The following is a 26065-nucleotide window of genomic DNA, read 5'->3' on the forward strand; positions in this document are numbered from 1 at the left end:
GTTACCAGTAGGCCTGGGGATCTGCATTTTAGCATGAACTGTGTCTGATTCTTTTCTGCCTTGTATTTTGAGTCACTAGCTTACTGGTTACAATTTAGAGCTTCCTGTCCTGGTGGCTGCTGTGGGATGGGGTAGGGGCATTGCCTGCCTGGGCTCTGGATGTGCATGTGGGAGATGATGAATGAATACAGACATGGATGTGAGGGGCTCCTGCAGAGGGACCTGAGCAGCTAGGCTGGGAGCTGTGGAATCTAATGGAGACCAAGGCTAGTGGGAGGGGTGTGTCTGCCTTTCCTCCCCCCAGGCCCACCTGCGCTTTGGCGGAGCGCTTGCCTCCTTCTGTACTGGCCGGCAGGTGGCGCCCGGTCACAGGCCAAGCCGAGCACCAGAAGCTGAGCCTGGGCACCTGGCCAGGCTGTTGCTGGGTGTGGGCTCCAGGGTCCTGACCAGGGCTCCACTCCCTTCCTGTGTTTACATTTCTGTCCACCCCTGCGGGGACCTGATGTTGCAGCCCCTTTCTAGAATAAGAGTACTCAGGAAGCACTTAATAGATACTCACTGAATCAGAACCTTGTCCTTTGTTTGATTCAGAAACTGCCACTGGATACTTTTTCAAAAAGTATATGTTGAACAGCTGCTGTATATGCCCTGCCTGTAGGGCAATGCATGTGCCCAGGAGTGCCCAGTCTGGAAGGGAGGCAGGCATCTCTCTAGCACAGTCTTATCCTGAGAGGAGGCAGCCAGGGACTGGAGTGGCAGCAGCTTTTCTGGCCTGGTGGGGGTGGTGGTCTTGGCCCTCACCGGGGCTTGTTGACCTGTAGTTCCTGGCCCAGAGCTGAGGCTGGCACCTAGTAGGGGTGAGGGGAATGTGTTTTGCTGTGATGTCTCCTGGCCTGGCGAGTCCTGAGGGTCAGCCTGGCACAGTCCAGCTCTAAGAGCAGGGAGGAGGGATTGGGCTCTCACACAGCAGCCCCCAGACGGCCGAGGCCGCCTGGTTGTGTTTGCCACAAGGGCTGAGCCTCAGGTCTGCCATCCTTGGCTCCCTGCCTCTCGGGGGAAGCAAGTGGGAATCTGTCAGGCAGGGGAGGGGGCTGGAGGTCCCCAATGCAGGGTCTGTGCTGCTCTCCCAAGGGGACTGAGTTCCCCTGTAAGGAGACAGACTTTTCTCAACTCTGCCTCCTCCGTGGTGTGCTGTGGAGTGGGGTGACTTGGAGCCTTCTGCCTAGCATGCCACTGCTAGATGTGCACTCTGGATTGGGGGTCCTGGGAGGCAGAGAATGACCCTTCTCTGTCTCCTCTCCTGTGCCCCCTGGGGAAGGGGAGGGCTTTTTTCCCTTGAGGGCTCTGCACCTATTTGAAAGGAAGGCTTTGTGTCCCCAGGCGGGCACTTCTCCACCTTGACACTTCTGCGTTTTGAGCGGGGTGCTTCTTTGTGGTGGGGGCTGTCCTGTTCTTTGTCAGATGTTTAGCAACATCCTCGTCTCTACGCACTTGAGGCTAGCTGTCTTAGTCCATTCAGGGCTCTATAGCAAAATGGAAACAGCAGAGATTTATTTCTAACAATTCTGGAGGCTGGGAAGTCCAAGGTCAAGGCAATGGCAGGCTCAGTGGTGAGGGTCTGCTACCTGGTTCATTAATGAACGTCTGTTAATGGCACCTGTTAATGGCAGAGTATCACCCTTTAGGGTGATGTTCTCAAGAACAAGTCAAGCTCCACCCTTTCCTTACTTACTGTGTGGCTTTCAGCAAGTTCTTAACTTCTCTGGGCCTTTGTTTCCTTATCCACAAAAAGGGACTGATTGCTGCTTTCTTAGCTGGAAGACCTCAGGGCCTGCCCAGGGCTCTTGGCCACATGGCCTCCTCCACTGGGACCAGCTGTGGTCCCTTTAGAGCCATTGGTGTCCACACTATTAGCATCATCCTGGCTGCTGTTTTTATTCCCTTTTGTATGAATATGTTTGTGTGAGTCATCAGTTAAATTAAAATAATTTAATATCCCAAACTGTTGACTGTGTGTGTCACTTGATTGTGTTCTGTGCGGGGTTTGCTTTTGATTTTAATTGAATATGGGCTTCTTTTCTTCTTACTGGCTTGCCAGGAAGGAGATTTCTTTTTTTTTTTTGGAGAGTCCCAGAGCCCATGATAGCACATGCAGTTGTTGCCTTGTCTTTAGACAAGGGGTCATTAGAATAAACGCAGTTCGGGGTCCTTTCTCTCCTCCAGGATGACAGAGCCGAAGCACATCTTTGCCACACATTCTCAAATAACAACAGTATTTTTGCATCCTCATAGTAGCATCTCTTATCTACTGAGCACAAACTACCTTCCAGGCGCTGTGCTACGAGCCTTGCAGACGTTTGATTTCATGTTCAGAACCACCTGTCAGTTGGATCCTGTTGTCCTCATTTCTTTTTGAGGTGTATTCAAATACCGTAAAATTTGCATTTTAAAGTACACAATGCAGTGTTTTTTAGTATACTCACAAGATTGTATGACCATCACCTGTCTCATTCTAAGCCATGTTCGTCACTCAAAAAAGGAACCCCGGACCTGTGAGCAGTCCTTTTCCGTTTCCTGATCTCCTCCCAGCCCCAGGCCATTACCAGTCTACTTTCTGTCTCTATAGATTTGCCTCTTTTGGACAATTTATGTAAATGGAATCATGCAGCATTTGTCCTTTTGTTACTGGCTTCCTTCACTTAGCAAAATGTTTTCAAGTTTCATTGATGTTGTAGCCCATGTCGGGATTTCATTCCTCTTTATGGCTGAATAATATTCCATTGAATGGATATGTGAAATGTCCTTTGTCTGTTCATCAGCTGGTGGACATTTGGATTGTCTCCACTTTTAGGCTATTATTAAAATGATGCTGTGAACATTTACATACAGGTCTTTTTTTTTTTTTTGAGACAGAGTCTTATTTGTCACCCAGGCTGGAGTGCAGGCTGGAGTGCAGTGGCACTATCTCAGCTCACTGCACCTCCGATTCCCGGGTTCAAGCAGTTCTTCTGCCTCAGCCTCCTGAGTAGCAGGGACTACAGGCTTTCTCTGTAGGGCAATCAGATTAGCCACCACATCCACTAATTTTTGTATTTTTAGTAGAGACGGGATTTCACCATATTGGCCAGGCTGGTCTCGAACTACTGATCTCATGGTCCACCTGCCTCAACCTCCCAAAGTACTTGGGTTGCAGGTGTGAGCCACCATGCCCAGACTGCATACAGGTTTTTGAAAGAGCTCTTGTCCTCACCTTACTGAAGAGGAAACTGAGGTTGGGGCTAAGTAACTTGCCTGAGGTCCCATACCAAGAAAGAGCTGGCCCAAGAAAGAACTCAGTTTAGATTCTGAGAAGAAGAGATTGCTTTCTAGGTCTTTTGTGTGGTTAGAACATATTCTGACTGAGTGTGACAGCCACTGGCTGGAGGGTCCAGTGCTCAGCTTTCTTCTCTGAGTCTGACTCTCGGTAGCACATTATTTCCCAGGGAAGCTGGGGCTTCTGCAGCAGGACGTGAGAAGGCACCTCTGAAATGCAGGATCTGTGTGTGCAGTGTTGTCAGAGGGGTGTCCACGTAGCCGCTCAACAGTCAGCTGCTCTCCCCAGCGGCTCCCGTGAGCTTTGCCCTGCCAGGACGTTAGCTCTGTTCCCCCTGTCCCCATCAATACCCATCTCCACTGATCCAGGTTTTTTGGCATTTGAGGGAAAGCATACTTTACTGCATGTTAGGGATGTTCCTTTCCTTAAACTGAAGATATTTGTAAGAAGTCATAAGTGCTTATTGTAAAAGCCTTGCACAATATAGAAGTCCATAAAATAGGAAGTGAAAAAAAAAATCCCCCCACACCCACTAGCACATTCAAGTTGAGTGGTTTCCCCCTGTCTCAGAAGATGCCCCTTCATGAAGTGCCTTTCTGCCCTTCTCTTCCTGACGACCCACTGGGGCCCAGTAGCGGTGCTATTGTGGTGGGACTTTCTGGACATGTGGTTCTCAGTGAGCTCTTCCTCCCATGCCCTTTTCTCTATAAGGGGCATGAGACAGGAAACAGGCACAGAAACACTGCTCTAGAGATCAGGAGTTAAACACCCAAAAAATCCCCCAAAAACCTGAAAGTGGTTGTCTCTGGGGGAGGGGATTTGTCAAGAGGGAGCAGGTCTGGCTGCTTTTTGTCTTAAGCCTTTTGGAGCTAGCCGGCTCTGTAAGCACTGCAACAAACAGCTTTGTTAAAGTGATGCCTAATTGTCCCTAGCGATGCACGGCACAGTCCCTTGATGAGCAGTTTTTTGCTGGCTCTCTGCATCCTGTGTGTCCCTACTTTGGAGAATGAGTGGCATTTCAGAATCTGGCAGCCCAAGCCACGGGGGTTCCTCTTTGACAGAGGACTGCCTGAAGAGCCTTTGTTTAGAATCACGTAGTCAGAGGATGTCTGGCCTGGTTGAGACACCAAATCACCTACTCCAAACCTCATTCTATAGATGAGGGGGCAAGGCCCATGAAGAAGTCATGTCTCTGAGCCCCTCTGGCTGATAGTGGAGGGGCTGGGACAAGAACTTCGCCTCCTGAGTTACAGCCCAGGGCGGCCTCCACACAGACGATCGCGTGTGCCTCTGAGCAGCAGAAGCGTGAACAAAGCAAGAGAAGAGAGTGAAGAGACTGTCCTAAAATAGTCCGCTCAGAGGGGAAGCAGGAGGCACCCAGGGCACAGAAAATTTCCACGAGTGAGTAAACCTCACGTCCTTAGGCAGGCAGGAGCAGCCAGCACTCAGTTACTGTCATCATCACCCCATTGTCATAATTAGTCCAGGAAGCAGCCACAACTGGAGGAGGCCTCGCCCCTCTATGCCAGTGATTCTCCAGCTAAAACACAGATGTCTGGGCCCTACCCGCAGAGTTTCTGATTCTGTGGCTGTGGGGTGGTGCCTGAGGATGTGCATTTCTAACAAGTTCTGGTGCGACGCTGATACTGTGGGTCTGGGAACACCCCTTGCTGAACCACTGCACTGGACTAGCCCTTGCTACTCATTGTGGTCCTTGGACCTGCTGGGTGGAAAGGCAGACTTTTAGGCCCCATCCAGACCTGTGGCATCAGAATCTGTGCGTTGGCAGTGTCCCTAGGTGGCATACTTTAGTTTGAGAGGTGATGGTATGGTGCGGAGTTCACCTGGCTGCACATTAGAATCACCCGGCAACTTTTACCCTCCCTCCCATTCCCAAGCCCCAGCCCCCACTAATTAAACTGGACTCCTGGGAGGGAGACTAAGACATCAAGAGTCTGTAGAGCTCCCAAGGTGCCTCCTGGTTGTGGCCAAGTCCTAGAGTCCACAATGGCAGCTGTGAGGGGCCTTGGAGATGATGAGTTGCAATTTACCAAGATTTGAAAACTAAAGGCATAAGGACCCAAGGTCCCACAGCCAGTAAGTGACAAATCCAGGCTCCTGATACCCTGATGACTCTTTCACCAGCTCTTTCAACTCTAAGTCCTCTTTTATCTAGCTCCATGGGAACTGCAATATACCAGTGTTCCCAGGGAACCCACTGTAAACCATGGAAGATCTATCTGCTCGTTGGAAACCCACCATCTCCTATTCTGTTTCAGCATGGCAGGCCATCCTGAATGCGGGTTACATATTCTAGGGAGGCAGTGTAGTATGGTGGTTAAAGCCCAGCTCTACAGCTTACTAACCAAGACCCCTGACTCTGTGTCTTGATTCCTCCTCTATACGACAGGAGTAGTAATAATAGTGCCTATCCCGTGAATTATCTGAGGTCAGGAGTTCAAGACCAGCCTGGCCAAGATGGTGAAACCGCGTCTCTACTAAAAATACAAAAATTAGTCGGACGTGGTGGTGCATGCCTGAAGTCCCAGCTACTCAAGGGGCTGAGGCAGGAGAATCACTTGAATCCAGGAGGCAGAGGTTGCAGTGAGCCAAGATCATACCACTGCACTCCAGCCTGGGTGACGGAGTGAGACTCCATCTCAAAAAATAAATAAAAATTAGTGCCCATCTCATGGGGATATTGTGGGGTTAACTGAGTTACTGCATGACAATGCTTGAGGTCGATAATTGCAAGTAGCAGGCACTTTGTAAATGTTTTTTATTATTTCATTAACTGGTTGACCTTGAATAAGTCATATGACTGAACAATTTGTTTAACTTCTCCAAGACTCAGTTTCCTTAGCTTTTAAGCAGGGGTAAGCATAGTAGTGACCTATTTACAGGATGGTTGTGAGGAGCAGAGGGAATTAAAGGTCTGAAGCCCCAGCACAGCTTCTGGGACATACCTGGTGTCAATCAGTGGTGGCTGAAGTTACGTGTTAGAGAATCAATGCCTGCGCGGGAGAAAGTTCTGGCCGGGTGAGAGTGTGAGTTCAGTTGGTCCTGCTCCTCTCACAGGAACAACCAGAACCGTGGGGACTGAAGTTTCTGGAGATGTTTTCGCCTGGAGAAAAGTTGATAGTGTTCTGTGGTTCCCATCAGCTGGGGGATAAGAAGATAGACGGTTAACAAGTAGAGTTTCAGTTTCAGAAGATGCAGAAGTCCTGGAGATTGGTTGATTGCACAACAATATAAATATACTTTAAGCTATTGAACTGTACATTTAAAAATGGTTAAGATGGTACAATTTAAAAAATACTTAATTTTTAAACAGAAGGTTCACAGCAAAATTGAGAGTTAGGAATAGAGATTTTCCAGTATACTCCCCACTGCCCGAAAACATGCATAGCCTTCTCCATGATCAACATCCTCCACCAGAGGGGCATTTTTACTCCAACTGGCGAACCTACATTCGTGCATCATTGTCACCTGAAGTCCATGCTTCAGCTTAGAGTTCACTCCTGGTGTTGCACAGCTTGAGGCTCAGATGAGGCTCAGATTAATATATTAATGTCTGCCACCTGTCATTTTCACTGCCTGAGAATCCTCTGCCTGCTAATCCCTTGCCACTGATAAAATGCTAATTTTTTTTTTTTGAGATGGAGTTTCGCTCCTGTTGTCCAGATTGGAGTGCAATGGCATGATCTTGGCTCACTACAACTTCCGCCTCCCAGGTTCAAGCGATTCTCCTGCCTCAACCTCCCAAGTAGCTGAGATTATAGGTGTGCACCACCACACCTGGCTAATTTTTGTACTTAAGAGTAGAGACGGGGGTCTCTCCATGTTGATCAGGTTGGTCTCCAACTCCCAACCTCAGGTGATCTGCCTGCCTCAGCCACCAAAAGTGTTGGGATTATAGGCCTGAGCCACCGTGCCTGGCCGCTAAATTTTTTTTTAGAAGTTTTTAAAAGGAAGATTTATTTGACAAGTTTCACTTAGTGCAATATACCTAAAAGGAAGTTATAATACAATGAAAGATCTAAATCACGGCCTCAGAATTTCATACAAACACCAAGACTAAAATTCTAATGTGCTGGTACTGCATCTCAAATTTTTCCCATTAACTTAAAAAAAAAAGCTTAAATTTACATGCCTTACAGGTTATTAAATGAAACTAGAATGAACAAACATGCTAAATGTTTCCAGACACAGCTCCTATATTGAGTTTAAAAAAAAAATCACGTCTTTCAACATGCGTCCTAACGGTGTTCAGTGTAATGTGGCAAGGGTAATATTGAACACAGTTCAACTTCTTTCACCTAAATACACTTACTGCTCAAGAGCATCCTATAATGTAACTAACCTGAGAAAAGCTGGAACTTAACAGTTATGGTTTACTCAGCTTCACTGTTACATCCTAGATGAGTATTGTGTTCAAACGTATTGAGCCTTCAGTCTTCATAACATTCCTGATTTCTACTTAGAGAGTAAGCATAAATCACAAGCTTGTATTGCAGGAACTGTTAAAGTTTTTTTTTTTAAGTTGACCAAGAGTCAGTGATTAGGATCGATCAATCACATTTCCCATCCACCACTCATACACTCATATGGGACACATTAGATATCCCTGCCATTCATGCCCGTTCATGCCCATAGGTGCAGGGCTTCCTTGACTGCAGTTGCTGCTTTTCATTGCTCCTTGGCTACCTATGCAATGGTTGATTGAAAATCACTGGAGTTTTCCTCTAAAACTTGGTCATATCACTTGCTAAGTTTCTATGTTATATATATTTTACCATAAAATTAAAAAGAAAATGTTTATGATGTCCTTTGTCATCATTTATGTAAAGGATTGCCATGCAGAAGAGAGGGCAGCAGGACTGGTGAGTGGTGGAGGGTGGCAGTTATTAACGCAGTTTGTGAAAGAACTCTCTAACAGTTAAACTCATTCTATGGAACAAGGAGTGAGCCCCCCATCACCAGTGTTCAAGGAGAACTCTATGCTCTCAGATGGAGACATGGAGAGAACATAGGCCTCAGATTGGAGGCTGTGTTACTCAGTGTTTCCCAAGTTTGCCTATTGATAAGAATCACCTGGAGATATTGTTAAAAACAAATTTGCTGGCACCATCCCAGATCCACTGAGGTAGAATGTCTGGGGGAAGGTGCAAGGACCCACTTCTTTAGATGATTCTTTTTTTTTTGAAACAGGGTCTCACTCTGTTGCCCAGGCTGGAGTGCAGTGGCACAATCATGGCTCACTGCAGCCCTGACTTACCAGGCTCAAGCAATCTTCCCACCTCAGCCTCCTGAGTGGCTGGAACTATACAGGTGCACACCACCATGACTGCCTAATTTTTAATTTTTTTAGAGACAGGATCTCACTATGTTGCCCAGGCTGGTCTCAAACTTCTTGGCTCAAGCAATCCTCCCGCCTCAGTCTCCCAAAGTGCTAGGATTACAGGCATGAGCCACTGTGCCTCCAGTCGATTCTAACTTGGAAGGTTGGCAAATGTGGGCCAAATGACTCCCAGTCTCCTAGCCCTAAGATTCCATGGAGAAAGCTTCTCAGTGGGAGTGGGTCACACTGGCCGCAGAGTTCCTCCAGTAGCCTTGGGAGCCTTACTTGTTGGCTAGGTCACAAGCCCATGCGCCTGCTGTCCTGAGTCCCTGGCACCCTTGCCTCTGGGCTCTGTGACTTGGTTGGCAGGGGAGTCCCTCTACTTCCCACTCTTGGTCCCTGTCACCAGGCCCACTTCTTGTCAGCAGTTGGCAGGAGTCCAGGAGTCAAAGTTCTGTATTTCTAAGTCCCCATGCAAGCTCAACCTGGCGCTCCTGACTTCAAATGAATGTTTTTCTCTCTTCCTGGATTTTGCTCCTTCTGCCCTGGTTCTGCCCACTGGTTACCTTTCATTAGGCATTCATTAGAATTAATGAGATAAGCTTTAATAAAAGACCCATGTGATTTGAATAAAAGGCTTGTTTATTAACACAAAGTACTGTTCTAGTTAGAGGTTTGGGGACATGCAGTTTGGCCTTCTTGCAATAATAATTATAATTAGGAGGATTATCACGCTTTGTGTTTACTGTACTGCTACCGCCTCCCCTAAGGATCTTTCTGTTCCTTGCTACAGCCCAGGTGTCAGCGGCTGGGGCTGCTGGGGAAAGGGATGCTGGAATCTAGATGCTGTCTACATGGTGCTGGAGGAGCCTGGCATTGTCTCTTGCAGCTAATCACCCACCACACTATTCCTCCTCCCTGTCAGGGTCTGTGGACATGCACCACCACGATGATGCTCATCATTTAGCACTAAAAGATTCCAATGACAAGAGCCTTCCTCTCTGAGTATTCATGCAGCAAGGGCGAGCCTCTGGGAACTTGTAGGAGAAGGCAGAGCTCAAGGGCATAGTCCCAGAGGGGTGAGAGTCCTTTGCTCATGCCATGGCTCACCCTGAGTTCCCTTCCCTCTATCCTTTTTGTCTGTAGAGCTCTCATCCATCCCCCTGAATCTAGGGTGACCCTAAATATCCCAGTCTGCCAGTGAGTGAGAAGGGATTCCCCAGGATGCAGGACTCTCAGTGCTAAAATTAGGCAAGTCCTGCTTAAACTACCCTACTGTCACCCTACTTGGATCTTTGGTCTTGAATCTTTGCATTCAGATTATTTGATCCTATCCCTCCAGCACCGTGTAGACAGCAGCTAGACTCCAGAGTGCCTTTCCCCAGCAGTCCCGGCCGCTGACCCCTGGGCTGTAGCAGGGAATAGAAAGATCCCTGGGGGAGGCGGTAGCAGTACAATAAACACAAGGTATAGTACTCCTCCTAAGTATAATTATTATTGCAAGAGGCCAAATGACCATGGACAGTTTACCTATCAACACAGGCCTCATTCTGCTGTTGTGGGGGTAACTCAGGCTATTAAAGGAATTAAATTAGTTAATATAGAAAATGCTCCTAGAACTGTGTCTGGCACATAGTGCTGTTAGCTATGTTTTAATTAATTAATTTATTTATTTATTTATTGAGATGGAGTCTCACTCTGTTGCCCAGGCTGGAGTATAAAGGTGCAATCTCTGCTCACCACAACCTCTGCTTCCTGGGTTCAAGCAATTCTTCTGCCTCAGCCTCCTGAGTAGCTGGGATTATAGGCACATGCCACCATGCCCAGCTACTTTTTGTATTTTTAGTAAGGATGGGGTTTTATCACATTGGCCAGGCTGGTCTCGAACTCCTGACCTCAGGTGATCCACCTGCCTCAGCCTCCCAAAGTGCTGGGATTACAGGCATGAGCCATGACTCCTGGTCCTGTGTTTATTAACTTGAATGGGACCTTTGAGATTACCAGCTCAGCCTCTGTCTGGTTTAGGAATTCTCTCTGTGGAGACCCTGCTTGATCATGCTCCATGAAGCAGTCCTCACATCCTCACCCAGGAGCCTTTTCTTTATACCTTGGTGAATTATATACTGTCTGTGCTGAGGACCCATAGAGAATGGGACCTTCTTCATAATATCCCACAGCCACTTGAGGGCAGCTCTCTCCCGTCTGCAGCCTGGACCTTCTCTTCCCTGGGTGGGGCCCCCCTTCCCTAGTGGGACCTGGCCCCCAGTCACATTTTGGCTGTGTTCTCTGGCGGCAGTGCTGTCTGTTCCTATAAACTCAGGGCCCAGAACTGAACTTGGCTCAGCTCATGGGGCTTTTTCCTTCTGCAAACAGATAGTGGGTATAGATGGTGCCCAACCTCTGAATTAGACCTGCAGAGGAATTTCCTGAGAACAAAAGGTGACTGGCTCATGCAGAAAGCTGTTGGCCGCTTTCCCCAGAGGGATTGAGGGCTCTGAACTGACACGGTCTTACAGGAGTTTGTAGTCAAGACCTCAGTTTCCCATGGGGGAGCTCAGCATAGACTCTTTCTCTGGCCTGGCCTAGAGGCAGGCACCTGGGCATGTTTTTGACTCAAGGGTGCAGTAGAGTGTAATGGTTAGGACCCCTGGCTTCCTGGTCCCCCTTACCTGGGTCCAGATCTCCTCCTCCTCCTCACTTCTAGCTGTATGACCTTGGCAAGTCACTTTATTACAGTTTCCTGTGTGCAGAGGGGGGACAGTTTGTACTTATAAAGCACATGTGAAATAGTAAATGGTGTTGTTTATGGTTGCTATTATTCCTGTCCCCTGTGTGTGGCATCCAGTATATTGCTCCAGGGGTACAGATGGGAACATGACTGGGCAAGGTTGAGATTTGCTCCAGGATGTCTGGTATCTGGGTCCCCATTTTCTTGTCCCAGGACCATGGAGAACTTTTTCAGAGATGATGGACCTCTCCTCCCAGCGGGGGTGAGAGTCCATGTGCTGTGTCAGGGTTGGTGATAGGGTTGGGATAAGGGGTGTTTGCATCACATCCCAGCAGGGACCTTCTGTGGAACTCCTGTATGGCCTTTGCCTTCAGTGGCAGCCGGCCTGTTCTGGGTTAGAGCTTGGTGGTGCACCCCTCTCACACGCATCCCAGCCTCTGGTGGGCAGCGTACGGGTCATATAATGGAGGGAACAGATGGAGTCCCTGGGGACAAAAAAAAAAGTCATATGTAAGTCACAGGATACAGTGCAGATCAGTGCCTGGCACACAGGAGGGCCTTGTTAGCTATCTGTGGAGAGTGAATAAAAGAAGCAGGTGTTGTGGGCGATATTCCAGGCCCTCAGCATCCTTGTGTTAGAGAAGTGTGGTCTTGTGATGTGCCAGTTGGCCAGATGAAGCTGCAGAGGGCTTGTATGTTGCTTGTTTTTTTTTGTGTGTGTTTGTTTTGTTTTGTTTTTTTGAGATGGAATCTCCCTCTGTCACCCAGGCTGGAGTACAGTGGCGTGATCTCAGCTCACTGCAACCTCCGCCTCCTGGGCTCAAGTGATTCTCCCGCCTCAGCTTTTCAAGTAACTGGGATTACAGGCATGCACCACTACACCCAGCTAATTTTTGTATTTTTAGTAGAGATGGAGTTTTACCATGTTGGCCAGGCTGGTCTCGAACTCCTGACCTCAAGTGATCCACCCACCTCGGCCTCCCAAGGTGATGGGATTACAGGCGTGATCTGCTGTGCCTGGCCCTTGTATGTTGCCTAAATCAGAGACTGGAAGGGTAGGTGGTGTGAGGTTGGGATGGTGTTTGGATGGCTCAGGTGGTTGGAATGAGACTATGGGCTAGGCATTTCTGGGCTGATCTACTCCAGAAAGACAGGCTGCTTTGAGGACCCTTGGAAATAACTTGCATGGCTTTATGGCTTTATGGTTTCTTCCTCTGTTGTAAGCACTTTCCCTCCCTACTGTGGGGAGTGGTGGTGCCTGAAAGCTTCTTTTCACAACTCTGCCATAGCCCGATACAGAGTTCCTGTGTTTCTTGGGTCTGTTTTTCTCTGTTTCCCTCATTGACGAACAGCTGGCTGCCCTCAATTTATCTGTGAATTTGCCAGGTTGTTTTTTCCAATAAAAGTTAATTTAGCACTTCGGGAACATGAGGCAGGTGGATCACTTGAGGTGAGGTGTTCGAGACCAGCCTGGGCAGCATGGTGAAACACTGTCTCTGCTAAAAATACAAAAATTTCCTGGGCATGGTGGTGTGCCCCTGTGGTCCCAGCTACTCAGGAGGCTGAGGCAGAATAGCTTGAACCCAGGAGGTGAAGGTTGCAGTGAGCCAAGATTGCACCACTACACTCCAGCCTGGGTGGCAGAGCGAGATCCTGTCTCAAAAAAATAGCTAATTTTATGATAAATTAATTTTTTATTTTGAAAGTAAAGTATCTCTATGTACAGATACTTGGCAAATGGTTTTATATAAATATAGAACGATATTTTACTTACTTTGTGTAATGTAAACAATTGTGAGGGCTGTAATTTAGGAACAAATTGCTCAAACTCTTTGAAATAACCACTGTTAGCATTCTGATTACTTTTCTTTCTATTGTCTTTCCCAGGTATGTATCCTTTCATACCTAGTTGGAATTATAGTATGCCTATGCTTTTTATGTCCTGCTTCAGAAAAAAACCCTACACTCTGTAACATGAATGATTCAACAAGAGAAATATTCAACACATCTGGGTTGATAATGCTATTTAGGGAACTCTACCACACTTTGGGAGAAAAAAATGCTAGAATCCAAGTAGAAAAATAGTGAAACATGAATAGGGTTTTCCACAGGGGAAACAAATGGTTAATTGATGTTTATTTTATTTCATTAGTGATAGGGTCTTGCTCTGTTGCCCAGGCCGGAGTGCAGTGATGCAGCCTTGAACTGGGCTCAAGTGATCCTCCCACCTCATCCTCCTGAGTAGTTGGGACTATACATAGGCACCACCATGTCAAGCCAATTTATTTTATTTATTTTTTTGAGATGGAGTCTGTCACTCTGTCGCCCAGGCTGGAGTGCAGTGATGCAATTTTGGGTTCAGGCAAATCTCCCACCTCAGCCTCCTGAGTGGCTAAGATTATAGGCACCTGTCACCATGCCTGGCTAATTTTTGTATTTTTAATAGAGATGGGATTTTATCATGTTGGCCAGGCTGCTCTCAAACTCCTGACTTCAAGTGATGGGATTATAGTGTGAGCCCCCCTCAGAGTGATGGGATTATAGTTTGAGCCACCAAGCCCAGCCATATTTTATTTTTTGTAGAGACGGATCTTGCTGTGTCACCCAGGTTGGTTGTGAACTGGCCTCAAGTGATCTTCCAACCTAGGCCTTCCAAAGCCTGGGGATTACGGGTGTGAGCCACCACGCCTAACTGAAAAACAGTTAGTTAACCATGTAAGATAATCAGTTTCATTATTGAAAGTATTGCAAATTAAAGCAGGGATACCATTTCCCTTGATCAACTTAGCAAGCCTTATTTTCTTTTTAATGATCCTATTATCTGCTGGATAGGTTACATGTAAATTGGCATAAATATTCTGGAAAGCAATTTGGAAGCACATCAGGAGCTGTATATTTGTTTACTAATTTTTTATTTGTAAATATCTTACGTCTTTTCCTTCTCATGTGGTCTTAATTTTTTCTTTACTCAATTATATTGAGCATTTTCAGTAATAAAGATGACTCTATGCATTCTATTTACAAATCCCTGTTGTTAGATTTATTGTTTTAAGCTTCTAAGAGTTTTATATTTTTTTAATGCAGTTAGTTTTGTTGATCTGTTCCTTTGTGATTCTGTTATACTCCTAGATTTGGGAAGTCATCCTCGCTTAAGAGGTTGTATATGTTCAATTCTGTTTACTTTTGTTTGGTTTGTTTAAAAAAATACTTAAAGTGTAATTCTATCTAGGATGTATTTTGATTCTTAGGTTGAATCTTTCTCAGCATGTTTAAGTGGATTCTGATATCAGCTGATCAATCCTTTCTCCCCCAGTTTCTTTGTGAAGCCGCCTTTAACATTTATTGTGACACACTATTTCTGGACTATTTTCTGAACTATATAATTTCTTTCTATGATCTATTTTCCTTTTTGCCCTCTGTTTTAATTATTTTAGTCTTATAATATTGGTTATAATCCCACCTTTTTTAGAGGTACTTGCTTACATATTTCCTTAGTTGAACTTTAAAACATTTAATCAAGTTAGAAAAACTAGTGGGGATTTGGGTAGGAGATACATTCAGCAATATATAAATTAATTTCTTTAAAAAAGCAGTGTTTTAATATTTTGACTTGTCATCAAAAGACATGTTATATCTTCAAATCTGCTTTAAAAAAATGTCTTTGTGGGCCAGGCACGGTGGCTCATGCCTATAATCATAGCACTTTGGGAAGCCTAGGTGGGCAGATCACTTGAACTCAGGAATTCAAGACTAGCTTGAGCAACATGGCAAACCCCATCTCTACAAAAAATAAAAAAATTAATGGGTTTAATGGCATGTGCCTGTAGTCCCAGCTACCTGGGAAGCTGAGGTGGGAGGATCGTTGAAGCCCAGGAGTTTGAGGCTGCAATGAGCCAAGATCACTGCAGTAAACTGAGATCATGCCACTGCACTCCAGCCTGGGTGACAGAGCGAGACCCTGTCTCAATAACCAAAACAAAACAAAACCAAATATCTTTGTGAATTTTTCTATATTTAAAAATATTGGTCAGAAACATTTTCCATTATGCTTATCTGTCTATATTTTATATTGTTGTTAGGAATAGGATCTTTAAAAACTGTACTTTCTTGCTGGTGCATAGAAATATTACTGCCTTTCTCATGCCTATTTGATTAGTCACTTTGCTGAGACCATTTTAATTTACGTTGTTTGTCAGGTGACTGCTTTGGGTTTCTGAGGTTATACAGACATTTCATATGCACCTAAGCATCATTTTGTCTGTTTTCAACGTCTGCTTTCTGTTAATTGGCCAGACCTGACTTTTTTCCTTTCTTTTCTTTTTTTCTTTTTCCTTTCCTTTCCTTTTTTTCTTTTCTTTTCTTTCTTCTCTTTTTTCAGACAAGGTCTCACTATCACTCGGGATGGAGCTCAGAGGCTTACTGCAGCCTGGACCTCCTGGGTTCAAGTGATCTTCCCACCTCAACCTCCCAAGTAGCTGCGACTACAGGCACACACCACCATGCCCAGCTAGTTTTACAGTTTTTAATAGGGTCTCACTATGTTGCCCAGGCTGGTCTCCAACTCCTGGGCTCAAACAATCCTTCCACCTTGGTCTCCCAAATTACTGCAGACATGAGCCACCATGCCCGGGCTGGCAAGATCTTTCATGATGATATTCAGGGATACTGGTGATGAAAGCCATCCTTACTTTGCTCTTTGTTTTAAAGGGAAAGCTTCTTCCATTACCTTGATGTTGCTCCTGGAATGTATGATGAGATCTGTCTACTCCTACCCAAAGGGGCTGGTGTAATTCAAAACAACCCCAACAAAACTTCTTTCTAAGCCCTTCATATGTCTGTCACAGAGCACTAGAGGGCTTATTGTTTGGAAGTATCACTCTTTTTAGAATCCCCAGCTTGCCCCAAACTCTGAGCCCACAGTGCCTGTTTGCTTTCAGCTCAGCCCTTGCTCTCTCTCTTCTGAAAGCCTGACTTTCAGGAACTTGATCCTCTCTGGCAGGACTCAGCACTCGCTCCTGCCACCCCCACCTGCTGATAGAAGAGCTGGTGCTTGACATTGGACAGCCACAGGGCTGGGTTACCAAGTGTAGTCCTGGACTAGAGGAGATATTAACAACACCCCTTATAGGCTGCCTGGCAGAGGAGCCCTGTGGACTGTCAGTCATCTGGACTTTGGCCTTTTACCTACCAGTCCCTTCCCCCTCCCCTGCAAACTACCTCTGTGAGGTCAACTGGAACCTCTGCCTTGCCTATGAGCCTGCTGGACTTCTGGTACTATGCTCTGGGGTGGGGTGGTCTTCCCAGTCCACTGGGAAAACAGCACAAAAAGGGGTTAATACAATACAGGGTGAAGAGGTCTCATTCACATTATATGAGGCTCAGCTCCTGGAGCAACTGACTGTTTAGGACAGTCAGAGAAGGCTTCATGGAGGAGGTGACATTTGAACTGGGTCTTAGAGCAAGAGTAGAAGTTCTATGAGGCAGATGAGGGAGAAAGGCTTCCATTGAGATTATTTCCATGCATTTTGTATTATTGTTGCTGTTAGGAATAGAATCTTTTAAAACCATATTTTATTGCTGGCATATAGGAAATTAGTGAGTTTTGCATATTTATTTTGGAGCAATCTTCAAAGGCTTTGAAGCCTGGGAGAGCCAGGCCTCTTTGGGGAAAAGATGAGTGTTTTCTGAGATAAATGGGGTGGTACTGTCAGAGTCAATGAGTACTGCTGGGGTTCAGGGTTTGGGGGCTGACACTAGCAACCCTCAGAAGTCAGTTCTGGGGTGACCCAGAAGACTTTTGGAAGAAATGGGATGGAAGCTGGCCTGGAAGCATAAAGAGGCTTTAGTTTGTGTGGGAAGAGGAGGTAAAGTAGAAGGAGAGGTAAAGTGGAGTGCTGAAAATATTGTAGCATCCCTGCTAAGTATCTTCTAGGTGCTTTGTGTTTGTTTGTTTATTTGTTTTGTTTTGAGTTGGAGTCTCGTTCTGTCACCAGGCTGGAGTGTAGTGGCTCCGTCTCAGCTCACTGCAACCTCCACCTCCCGGGTTCAAGCAATCCTCCTGCCTCAGCCTCCCGAGTAGCTGGGACTACAGGTGGGCACCACCACACCCAGCTATTTTTTATGTTTTCAGTAGAGACAGGGTTTCACGGTGTTGGCCAGGATGGTCTTGATCTCTCGACCTCCTGATCCTCCCGCCTCAGCCTCCCAACGCGCTGTGATTACAGGTGGGAGCCACCGCACCCGGCCTAGGTGCTTTGTTAGTCATTGTTTTACTGCGTTTAATTTTTCCAAACAGCTCTGCTAGGCAGATGATAGTATCTTCATTTTACAGACGAGTGTATGTATACCTAGGAGTGAAGTGACTGGGTCATGTGGTAACTATGTGCTCCGTGTTTCACCATTTGAGGAACTGCCTGACTGTTCTGCACAGTGGCTTTCTGCTGCTTCTTGCCTTCAGCATGACAGGACTAGGAAGAACATCAACACGAAGTCTGTGTGAATTGCCTGTTTTCAAAGAAGCAGACTATTGTGAAGCACTCTTTAGACTGCATCTTCGCTGTTGAGTCTTTGATGGTTCTAAAGGGACTTGTGGATTCTGCAGGTCTCAAGGGCACTGCTATGAATGCCAGTGGTCTTGTGCCAGCAGACACAATTCCGGCTAGTGGGCTGTGGCAACAGAGATGGTGCTGGTACAAATCCTTAAGTTCAGGGTGTGAGGGAGGGACAGGTGTGAGTTAATGCCCAAGAGGAAGTCTCCTGGAAGATGGAGGGTAGGCTCTGAAGCCTGGTCCAGGGGAGATAGGCGGGAAGGCAAGGTAGCTAGAAGCGGGCATGGAGGTGGGGTCCATGTGAGTCAAGTTTTTGGGTAGCTGTGGCTGATAACTCTGGTCTGTCTGTGTTCTTTGGCTGCAGACCTGGCCGAGTGCAAGCTGGTCTCCTTTCCCACTGGCATCTACAAGGTTTTGCGGAACGTCTCTGGCCAGATCCACCTCATCACCCTGGCTAACAACGAGCTCAAGTCCCTCACCAGCAAGTTCATGACCACGTTCAGTCAGCTCCAAGGTAGGCCCTCGTCAGCTCCAGCGAGGAGGGCATGGCTAGCCCTCATCCTTCAGGCTCTGACCCTGTCTGGGGAGGGCCACAGATCCAGTTCATGGTTAGCGACACCCATGAAGTCATTCCCATGGTAGACTTTGAAAATGGACCTGTGCTCTCCCTGCAGCTTGGAACTCTCTAGGTCACTTCTGCCTTTAGCTGGCTGTGAAGCAGATTGATCAAAGGTCAAGGGTGTGGATCCTGGATTGATGTTCTTGTTCTGAACAGACCTGCAGGGTGTTTGGGTCTTAAGGCCCCAGGAGTTGTTATTTCTCAGTTGTCTTGAATGAACTCCCTTCTCACCTTCCCACTAGCATTGTTCTCCTGTGTTGCTCTCTCAGTTCAGGAGTGACAGATGCCAGGGATGTTGACATTTTCTCTGCTGGGAATATGCAGAGCACATGGATGTTGTGCTTGGCGTGGAGGTGGCCCTCGTAGATGATCTAGAAATGGTTCCTCTGGATGGACAAACGGTGTGCCCTGACTGCTGCAATACCTGCCCTCTTCTGCAGAGAGCAATCCTTCCATCCTTCTATGAGAGATCACTGCTCTTCAGTGACCCATGTGGCAGAGCTGCAGTGTGGGGTGCCTTTTGTAGATTTGTGAAAGGGTGGAGTGGGAGAATTGCAGGGGACACAGGAAGCCTATGAGGGGCAGATCCTGCTTCATCCCAGACTCACATGGACCCCACCTCCATGCCCGCTTCCAGCCTCCTTGCCCTCCTGCCTGTCTCCCCTGGACCAGGCTTCAGAGCCTACCCTCCATCTTCCAGGAGACTTCCTCACAGGCATTAACTCATACCTGTCCCTCCCTCACACCCTGAACTTAAGGATTTGTACCAGCACCATCTCTGTTGCCACAGCCCACTAGCCGGAATTGTGTCTGCTGGCCCAAGACCACTGGCATTCATAGCAGTGTCCTTGACACCCTGCAGAATCCACAAGTCCCTTTAGAACCATCAAAGACTCAACAGTGAAGACGCAGTCTAAAGAGTGCTTCACAATAGTCTGCTTCTTTGAAAACAGGCAATTCACACAGACTTCGTGTTGATGTTCTTCCTAGTCCTGTCATGCTGAAGGCAAGAAGCAGTGGAAAGCCGCTGTGCAGAACAGTCAGGCAGTTCCTCAAACAGTTAAACACAGAGTGACCATATGACCCAGTCATTCCACTCCTAGGCATATACCCAAGAGATGTAAAAACATACATCCATGATGCCGGGCATGGTGACTCACGCCTTTAACCCCAGCACTTTGGGAGGCCGAGGTGGGTGGATCACCTGAGATCAGAAGTTCGAGACCAGCCTGGCCAACATGGCAAAACCCTGTCTCTACTAAAAATACAAAAATTAGCTGGGCGTGGTGGTGGGCACCTGTAATCCTAACTACTGGGGAGGCTAAGGCAGAAGAATCGTTTGAACCTGGGAGGCGGAGATTGTAGTGAGCTGAGATCGCGCCACTGCACTCCAGCCTGGGTGACAGAGTGAGACTCCATCTCAAAGAAACAAAACAAAAACAAACAAACAAAAACAAAAAAAACACGTACGTTCATGCAAAAACGCATTACACACGGATATTCACGGCACCATTATTCACCACAGCCCGAAAGCCGGAAAGTGAAAACACCCAAATGTCCACCAACTGGGAAATGGATCCACAAAATGTTGTCTCCCCATGAAAGGGAATATCATCCAGGATCTGGGAATGCTGTACATGACAGGAATATGAAACGGGTCTAAGATCCTGTTTAGAGAAAAAAATATATAAAATGCTGATAGTGCATGAGGGACCTGAGCAAGCCTATCTCATAGGGCTGACTTCAGGCTGGGCAGGCTTCCTGGAGGAGGTGTGGGCATTGGGCAGGCCAGAAGGGAGAGGGTGGATGAAGTGGCAAACACAGTGAAGGGACAGTGGCTCCGGAGGAAGCTATAGGCAGGACCTGGAAAGGCCACCTTGCAAACAGAAGGATGAGGAGGAGGGATTAGTCTATATAGCTGTTTCTGAGTGAAGCTCACAGAGCTTGTTGCATCTGTGGCTGAAAAGCTACAATCCCTATGACTTGGGGGACAGGGAGAGGCTCCTAGGGCAAGGATTACTCTGGAACTTTCCAGGCCATGGCTGCCATTCCAGGCCATCTGTGTTAGTCCAAGAGTCCTCTAGTGCTGTACCCAGCCAATTGGGATTGGATGTTTGCTTTCCCAAAAAGAATAGAATGATTGAAAATGGAGGGTGGGGCTGTATGGGGCCCCCCAGAAGGGCACAATCAGGCCCATTGGGTAAGAGGAGAGCTTACTTGTGCTTTTCCTTCATTAGACATTCCCTCAAACACCTGCTTCTCCCAGGCCTAGGTTAGGAGGCTCAGAAACCAAGACCAGTCCACAAAAGTTTCTCCCTATGGAGGCCAGGGTTGCAGGACAGATTGTCCTCACCACTCAGTGCTGTGATACGGGTATCGAGAAAATGCTGGAAGGGACAGCTGGGAAGAGGAATGAATTCTTCCCGAGAGTGGCATGGGTAGGGCCTGGCTATGGACGCAAGAGCTTTGAAAGTGCTTGACATTTGGGGACCGCCTTGTGAAATGAATAATTAGGCCCTCTCCAGAAGCTACGGGGGAAGGTGCCAGAGAAATGCCATTTAGCCCATGCATCTGTGGCTGCAGAAATGTATTTATGTAGCACTTTCTGGTCAGAAGTCTGTTGAAGATGCTGTTTGAACTCCTTCCCTGCCGCCAGTGGCCCTTGACTCCCTCACGCTGCCTCAGATCACAAAGAGAAGGCCAACTGTGCCTGCTAATTGAATTCACAGAGGCCGTGGATTGAAGGATGTGGTGGCCGGCAGGGAGGAGCAGGAGCAGAGCACCCCATTGGATTCTCCCCCGAACCCTGAGAGATGGCTCTGGGCCTGAGCCTTTATTGTGGTTTCTCTTTCAAATAGGAAAGCTCTCTTCTTTTATGTGTGAAGGTCCTGGCTGAGCCCAGCAGGCATCTGTGTCCTCCTCTGGGTACTTGACAGAGGTGGGCTGCCTTGGTGTGGGGCTCGGGAGGGAACAAGCTGCTTCCTTTCTGCCTGCCAAGCTATCTCCCAGAGCTGCCCTGGGGACTCTTCTGCAAGGCCCAAGGCCCTGGTATGGGTGCACCAGCTCTAGGTGATTCCATTCCCTTGAAGTCCTTCATCCATTTTATGGAAGGAAAAACAAGATGTGAGAAAGTCAAGGGCACAAATGGAATTGGTCTGATGGCAGGTGCGCCCTGCAGAGAGTGGGTCCCCATGCCCCACTGTGGCTCTTCCGTTTCTTCTGTTCCTGTAACCCTGATTTCCCTCTTCCTCTAGTCTCAGCTCTTTTTAGTGAGTGTGTCCTGGGACTGCCAGGCCAGAGGTGTAGGAGACACACCTATGGCAATAAACAAAGACCACCCAAATGAGAAAAGCAAAGGCTATTTATTCAGAGCTTGTTATAGTGAAGGAGTCAGCCACCATCACTTGTGTTTTGGCGGATACTCAAAGGCAGGCAAGCGGAGCCGTAGAGTGGAAAAAGGGAAGACCTCGGGTACTCTCTGATTGTTGGCATGGGGGAGTTCTAACTAGAGGTGGAGCATCCTGTGATTGACAAGGGTGGCATGATGGCTTTCTCTGGTTGGTCCTTAATTGGAAGTGGAGACAAAACTCGGGAAGTTGTTAGTTATTAATTGACTCCTGGCCATTTGGGACCAGTTGTTACAGGGATTATTGTTTGGATGATTGCTAGAGATGGCCGTCTGACTTCGGACAAATCTGACGTATGGTAGGCAGGCGTCCTGGTCAGTTACTGTAGATCATGGGTTGTTTCCTGGGCAGGCTTCTGCAGGTTGTGAGTGGAGTTCTGTTTTTATATTTGGCTTGGTCATTGTCTGTTTGTATATTCAGTCTCTCACACCCCTGCCCATCAACTAAGTCCAGCAGATTCCCAGCAGCATCGGTTTCGGTGTGGCTGTGGGGATGCACAGGTGAATGATAACAGCAGAGCCCAAATTCACAGGGTGCTCAGCTCTCCCGGCTCCATGCTGAGCATTCTCTATGCATCATGGCATTTAGTCCTGGTAGCACCCATGGTCATTTGGGAATGATAAGAAAACTGAGAACTTGAAATGGCCCTGGAGGAGCCCCCATCTTGCAGGAGAGGCAGGTTTTATGAGCAGATACCACATCGTAATGTGAGGGGTAGTGCAGCGGACATTTGCCCATGGTCTGTGGGTGTCCAGGCGGTGGAAGTCAGGTCTGCTTTGGGTGAGTAGGGAATCAGGAAACCTCCAGAGAAAATGGCTAAAAGCGGGGATTTGACAGGTAAGTAGGGGTTTATCAGGTAAATAACGAGTTTCCAAAGCATCTTTTAGGGACAGTGAAAGGTATGTTTGGGAAATAACTAGAAAAATGGCACAAGACTGAGTGTGACACAGCAGAGGACTGATGTGTTGTTAGGGACTGGCTGGAGGGAGTCGTCTGCCTGAGCAGGAACATTTGGGAAGTGTCCTGGGAGGCTGGAAAGGGATCGGTCACGTGGAAAATGTAGAGAGAAGCATCCTAGCAGGGAGAAGTAGTGTGAGGCCAGGCCGGGAAGGCACAGAATAGGTAGGGCCTCGAAGCCAAGTCATAAGGGAGGTGTGAGCTCCTTCTGCCCTCCAAAGCGATGAGTTCCCTCACTGGAGAGCCTGGGCCTGGGCCAGGAAGCCGGAGGCTGCTGCTGGGGCTGCTGCAGGCATGGGGGGGCTTTCACTGGCCAGGAGCAGGCATGTGGGCTTGGGTGGACTGGGGGGCGGGCTGCTCAGGTCTGCTGGCATTAGGTCTCCATGGAGACTTGCTGACCCTAAGACCCTGTATCTAGGGCAACACAGCCTGGCAGAGCTGGGCCCAGAGGGCTTGTGAGTCATTGTAGGGGAGCATCCAGCAATGTGGAGTCAAGATGTTCCCTGAGGGCTCGGGGCTCATTTTCTCTGATTTTCAGCAGCACCACGCTTCTTTGCCTCTTTCTGTTTCCCCAAATGTGTGTTCTTTACACTGTTCATAACAGGGAGACTCCAGCTAGGTATAAACTCCGGGAGGAAGTATGGTTTCCTCCTCAGAGCCAGGCCCTCCCGGGGGGGACCTCAGAGATGTGCCCAGGACGAGCCCCACTGGTGCATGGCACCTGTGGGGAGCCTTTCTGCAGAGGGCTCCTGGCTGCTCACCAGCCGCACCTTACCCTCCCCACAGCGCTCTCCAGGCAGCAGCTCCTGCTAGCTGCCAGAGAAAATGGGGCAGTTTTCTTCATTATCTAGCAATTAGGGCAGGCAGGGCTTTATCTTTAGCTCTGGCAAGCACCTGGTGCCAGAGGGGGCCATGCCTCAGCCTCAGCTCCTCTCAGCACACCTTGGGGAATGGTTTTCCTGCTCCGAGGGCCCTACACGCCTGGTGGCTGGGGGTGGGTGTGGGCAGAGGGCATGGAGAAACTAGTTTAAAGCAACTGAGTTTGTACTGATAGGCCGGGTCCCTCTGTTCCTCAGGCCATGCCATCACAGCTGCCGCTGGCCACATGTAGTCAGGAGTCTTAGGCAGTATTTGGGGGTGGGAAGGGGGTGCCAGTAAACAGTGTATGTCAGGGCCCCAGAAGGACTTACTATTTTCTTATGTTCTGAGAAGGGGGTGTCCCCTGGGCATGTTATGTTTCCAAAGCTGGGGAGCAAGGGAGCTATCCTCAGAAAGACTGTTGGGGTCACAGCACGCTGTTCCTCCCCAACTTCATACTTCCCTTTAGCCAGCTGGGTTTACTCCTTTTAGCTGATGTTACTTAGTGGACAAAAGAGAAAAGAAGAGGGGGGCCCAGAAATGTGCTGGGAGAGCTGGGCAGACATGGCAGCTTTGTGCAGTTGTGAGATGCAGAGGTTTTGGTTGTAGCCCAGGATCAGGCAGATCTAGTCTGTCAGAAACACATCTTCTTTCTTTCTTTCTTTTTTTAAGATGGAGTCTCGCTCTGTCACCCAGCCTGGAGTACAGTGGCACTATCTCCACTCTCTGCCACATCCACCTCCCAGGTTCAAGTGATTCTCCTGCCCTAGCCTCCCGGGTAGCTGGAATTACAGGCACCTGCTACCACACCCAGCTAATTTTTGTGTTTTTAGTATGTTGGCCGGGCTGGTCTCTAACTCCCGGCCACAGATGATCCACCCATCTTGTCCTCCCAAAGTGTTGGGATAGCAGGGCTGAGCCATGGCACCTGGCCGAATACCAGGCTAGGTTTCTGGTTCCCTCAGTGCAGCCCACCACTGGAACAGTGGGGTCTGGGAGAGTCCATCTCCCCTGAGTTATGCACAGGGGCTGACCCCAATTGCAGATGATCAAGAGTTCCTACCTGATACCGAGGCAGTGGCAAGATTGTGGCCTTCTATCAGTCCTCAAGGGCGTCCCACCACTGGAGCTACCTGGACGACCTCAACAAAGTAAACGCCAAACTGTGTGTGACCCCTGCATGCCTGCTTCTGGGCAGTGGGTCACCCCTTCCAGGCAGGGTTCAGGAACCCAAGCATCGTGGGCCACTGCATCCTTAGAATCCCAGAGACGGGATCACTGACGTCAGAGGGCATTTTAAGGCTCTACTATGTATGGCAGAAGAACCACCCGGCAGAGACCAACCAACCTACAGAGCTGGAAAAAATAAGTTAAATTCCCTTTGAAGGAGTTGGGGCAGCCTGGAGATGTACTGCTGCTTCGCCAGCAGGAGAGCACCTCTTCCATCCTGTATCTTAACCACCCCTGGAAACCAGCAGACCTCCACAGAGGACATACCTGGAGCACCAGGACAGTGTGGCTCTGAGCCTCTGGTACCTCTGTCCTCCAGAACCTAAGCTAACACTTCCTGCAACCCTGTGAGGCAGAAGACTTTGCAGTTTCCCTTCACGTCCTTCTTCCAAGCTCTATGTGCAGCTTTTCTTTGCTCCCAGCTCTGCAGTTTGGAGATTTTCATACCTGCCTCTGTCCTTCTTGCCCATTCCCAAGCATCTCTCTAGTTGCTGTTCATGTCTTTGCTGCACCCGCAGAGTTCTAAGGCTTCATTTGAAAAATGTATCCTATTTACTTCTTTATTTTTGATTAAGCAGTAGATGTATACAATGCAATATATTGAGGATTGAAAGGATAGCAGGGAAAAATAAGTCTGCTCTTCTGCTTCTGTTCCCAGACATCCAAGTCCATGTGCAGAGACGACCTCTGTTACCTGTTCCAGAGCTATTCCATGCCTATGTAAATATGAATATACTTATAACATTTATAATATACCACCATGAATAGGTACTATTGTAAGCAAAGAAAGCATAAGTAACAAGTAACTTGCCCAAAGTCACACAGCAAGAAAAAAGAGCTACCTTAGTCTTTTTTTTGGAAACAAGTCTCCCTCTGTTACCCAGGCTGGAGTGCAGTGGTATAATCTCAGCTCACTGCAGCCTCTGCCTCCAGGGCTCAAGTGATCTTCCTACCTTAGGCTCCCGACTAGGTGGGACTACGGCACACACCATCACATCCAGCCAATTTTTTGTATTAGTTGTAGGAACAGGGTCTTGCCATGTTGTCCAGACTGATGCTGAACT

At 47.9% G+C, this 26065-nt stretch overlaps 1 protein-coding gene across 7 annotated transcripts in view; it reads left to right on the forward strand.

Annotated features, from left to right (window-relative positions):
• Positions 1–26065, forward strand: part of LRRC20 (leucine rich repeat containing 20) — a 71551-nt gene that overhangs the window by 14697 nt on the left and 30789 nt on the right. For 5 of the 7 annotated variants that reach the window (XM_002756273.5, XM_009009801.5, XM_035268098.3 and 2 more), the window contains one exon: positions 18295–18444. The exons of the other annotated variants lie outside the window; for them this stretch is intronic. In XM_002756273.5, coding sequence (XP_002756319.1) covers positions 18295–18444 — 150 coding nt within the window. The remainder of the gene's footprint in view (positions 1–18294; positions 18445–26065) is intronic. 7 annotated transcript variants of the gene reach the window in all.

The sequence above is a fragment of the Callithrix jacchus genome, chromosome 12 (assembly GCF_049354715.1).
Source record: "Callithrix jacchus isolate 240 chromosome 12, calJac240_pri, whole genome shotgun sequence".
Lineage (NCBI taxonomy): Eukaryota > Metazoa > Chordata > Mammalia > Primates > Cebidae > Callithrix > Callithrix jacchus.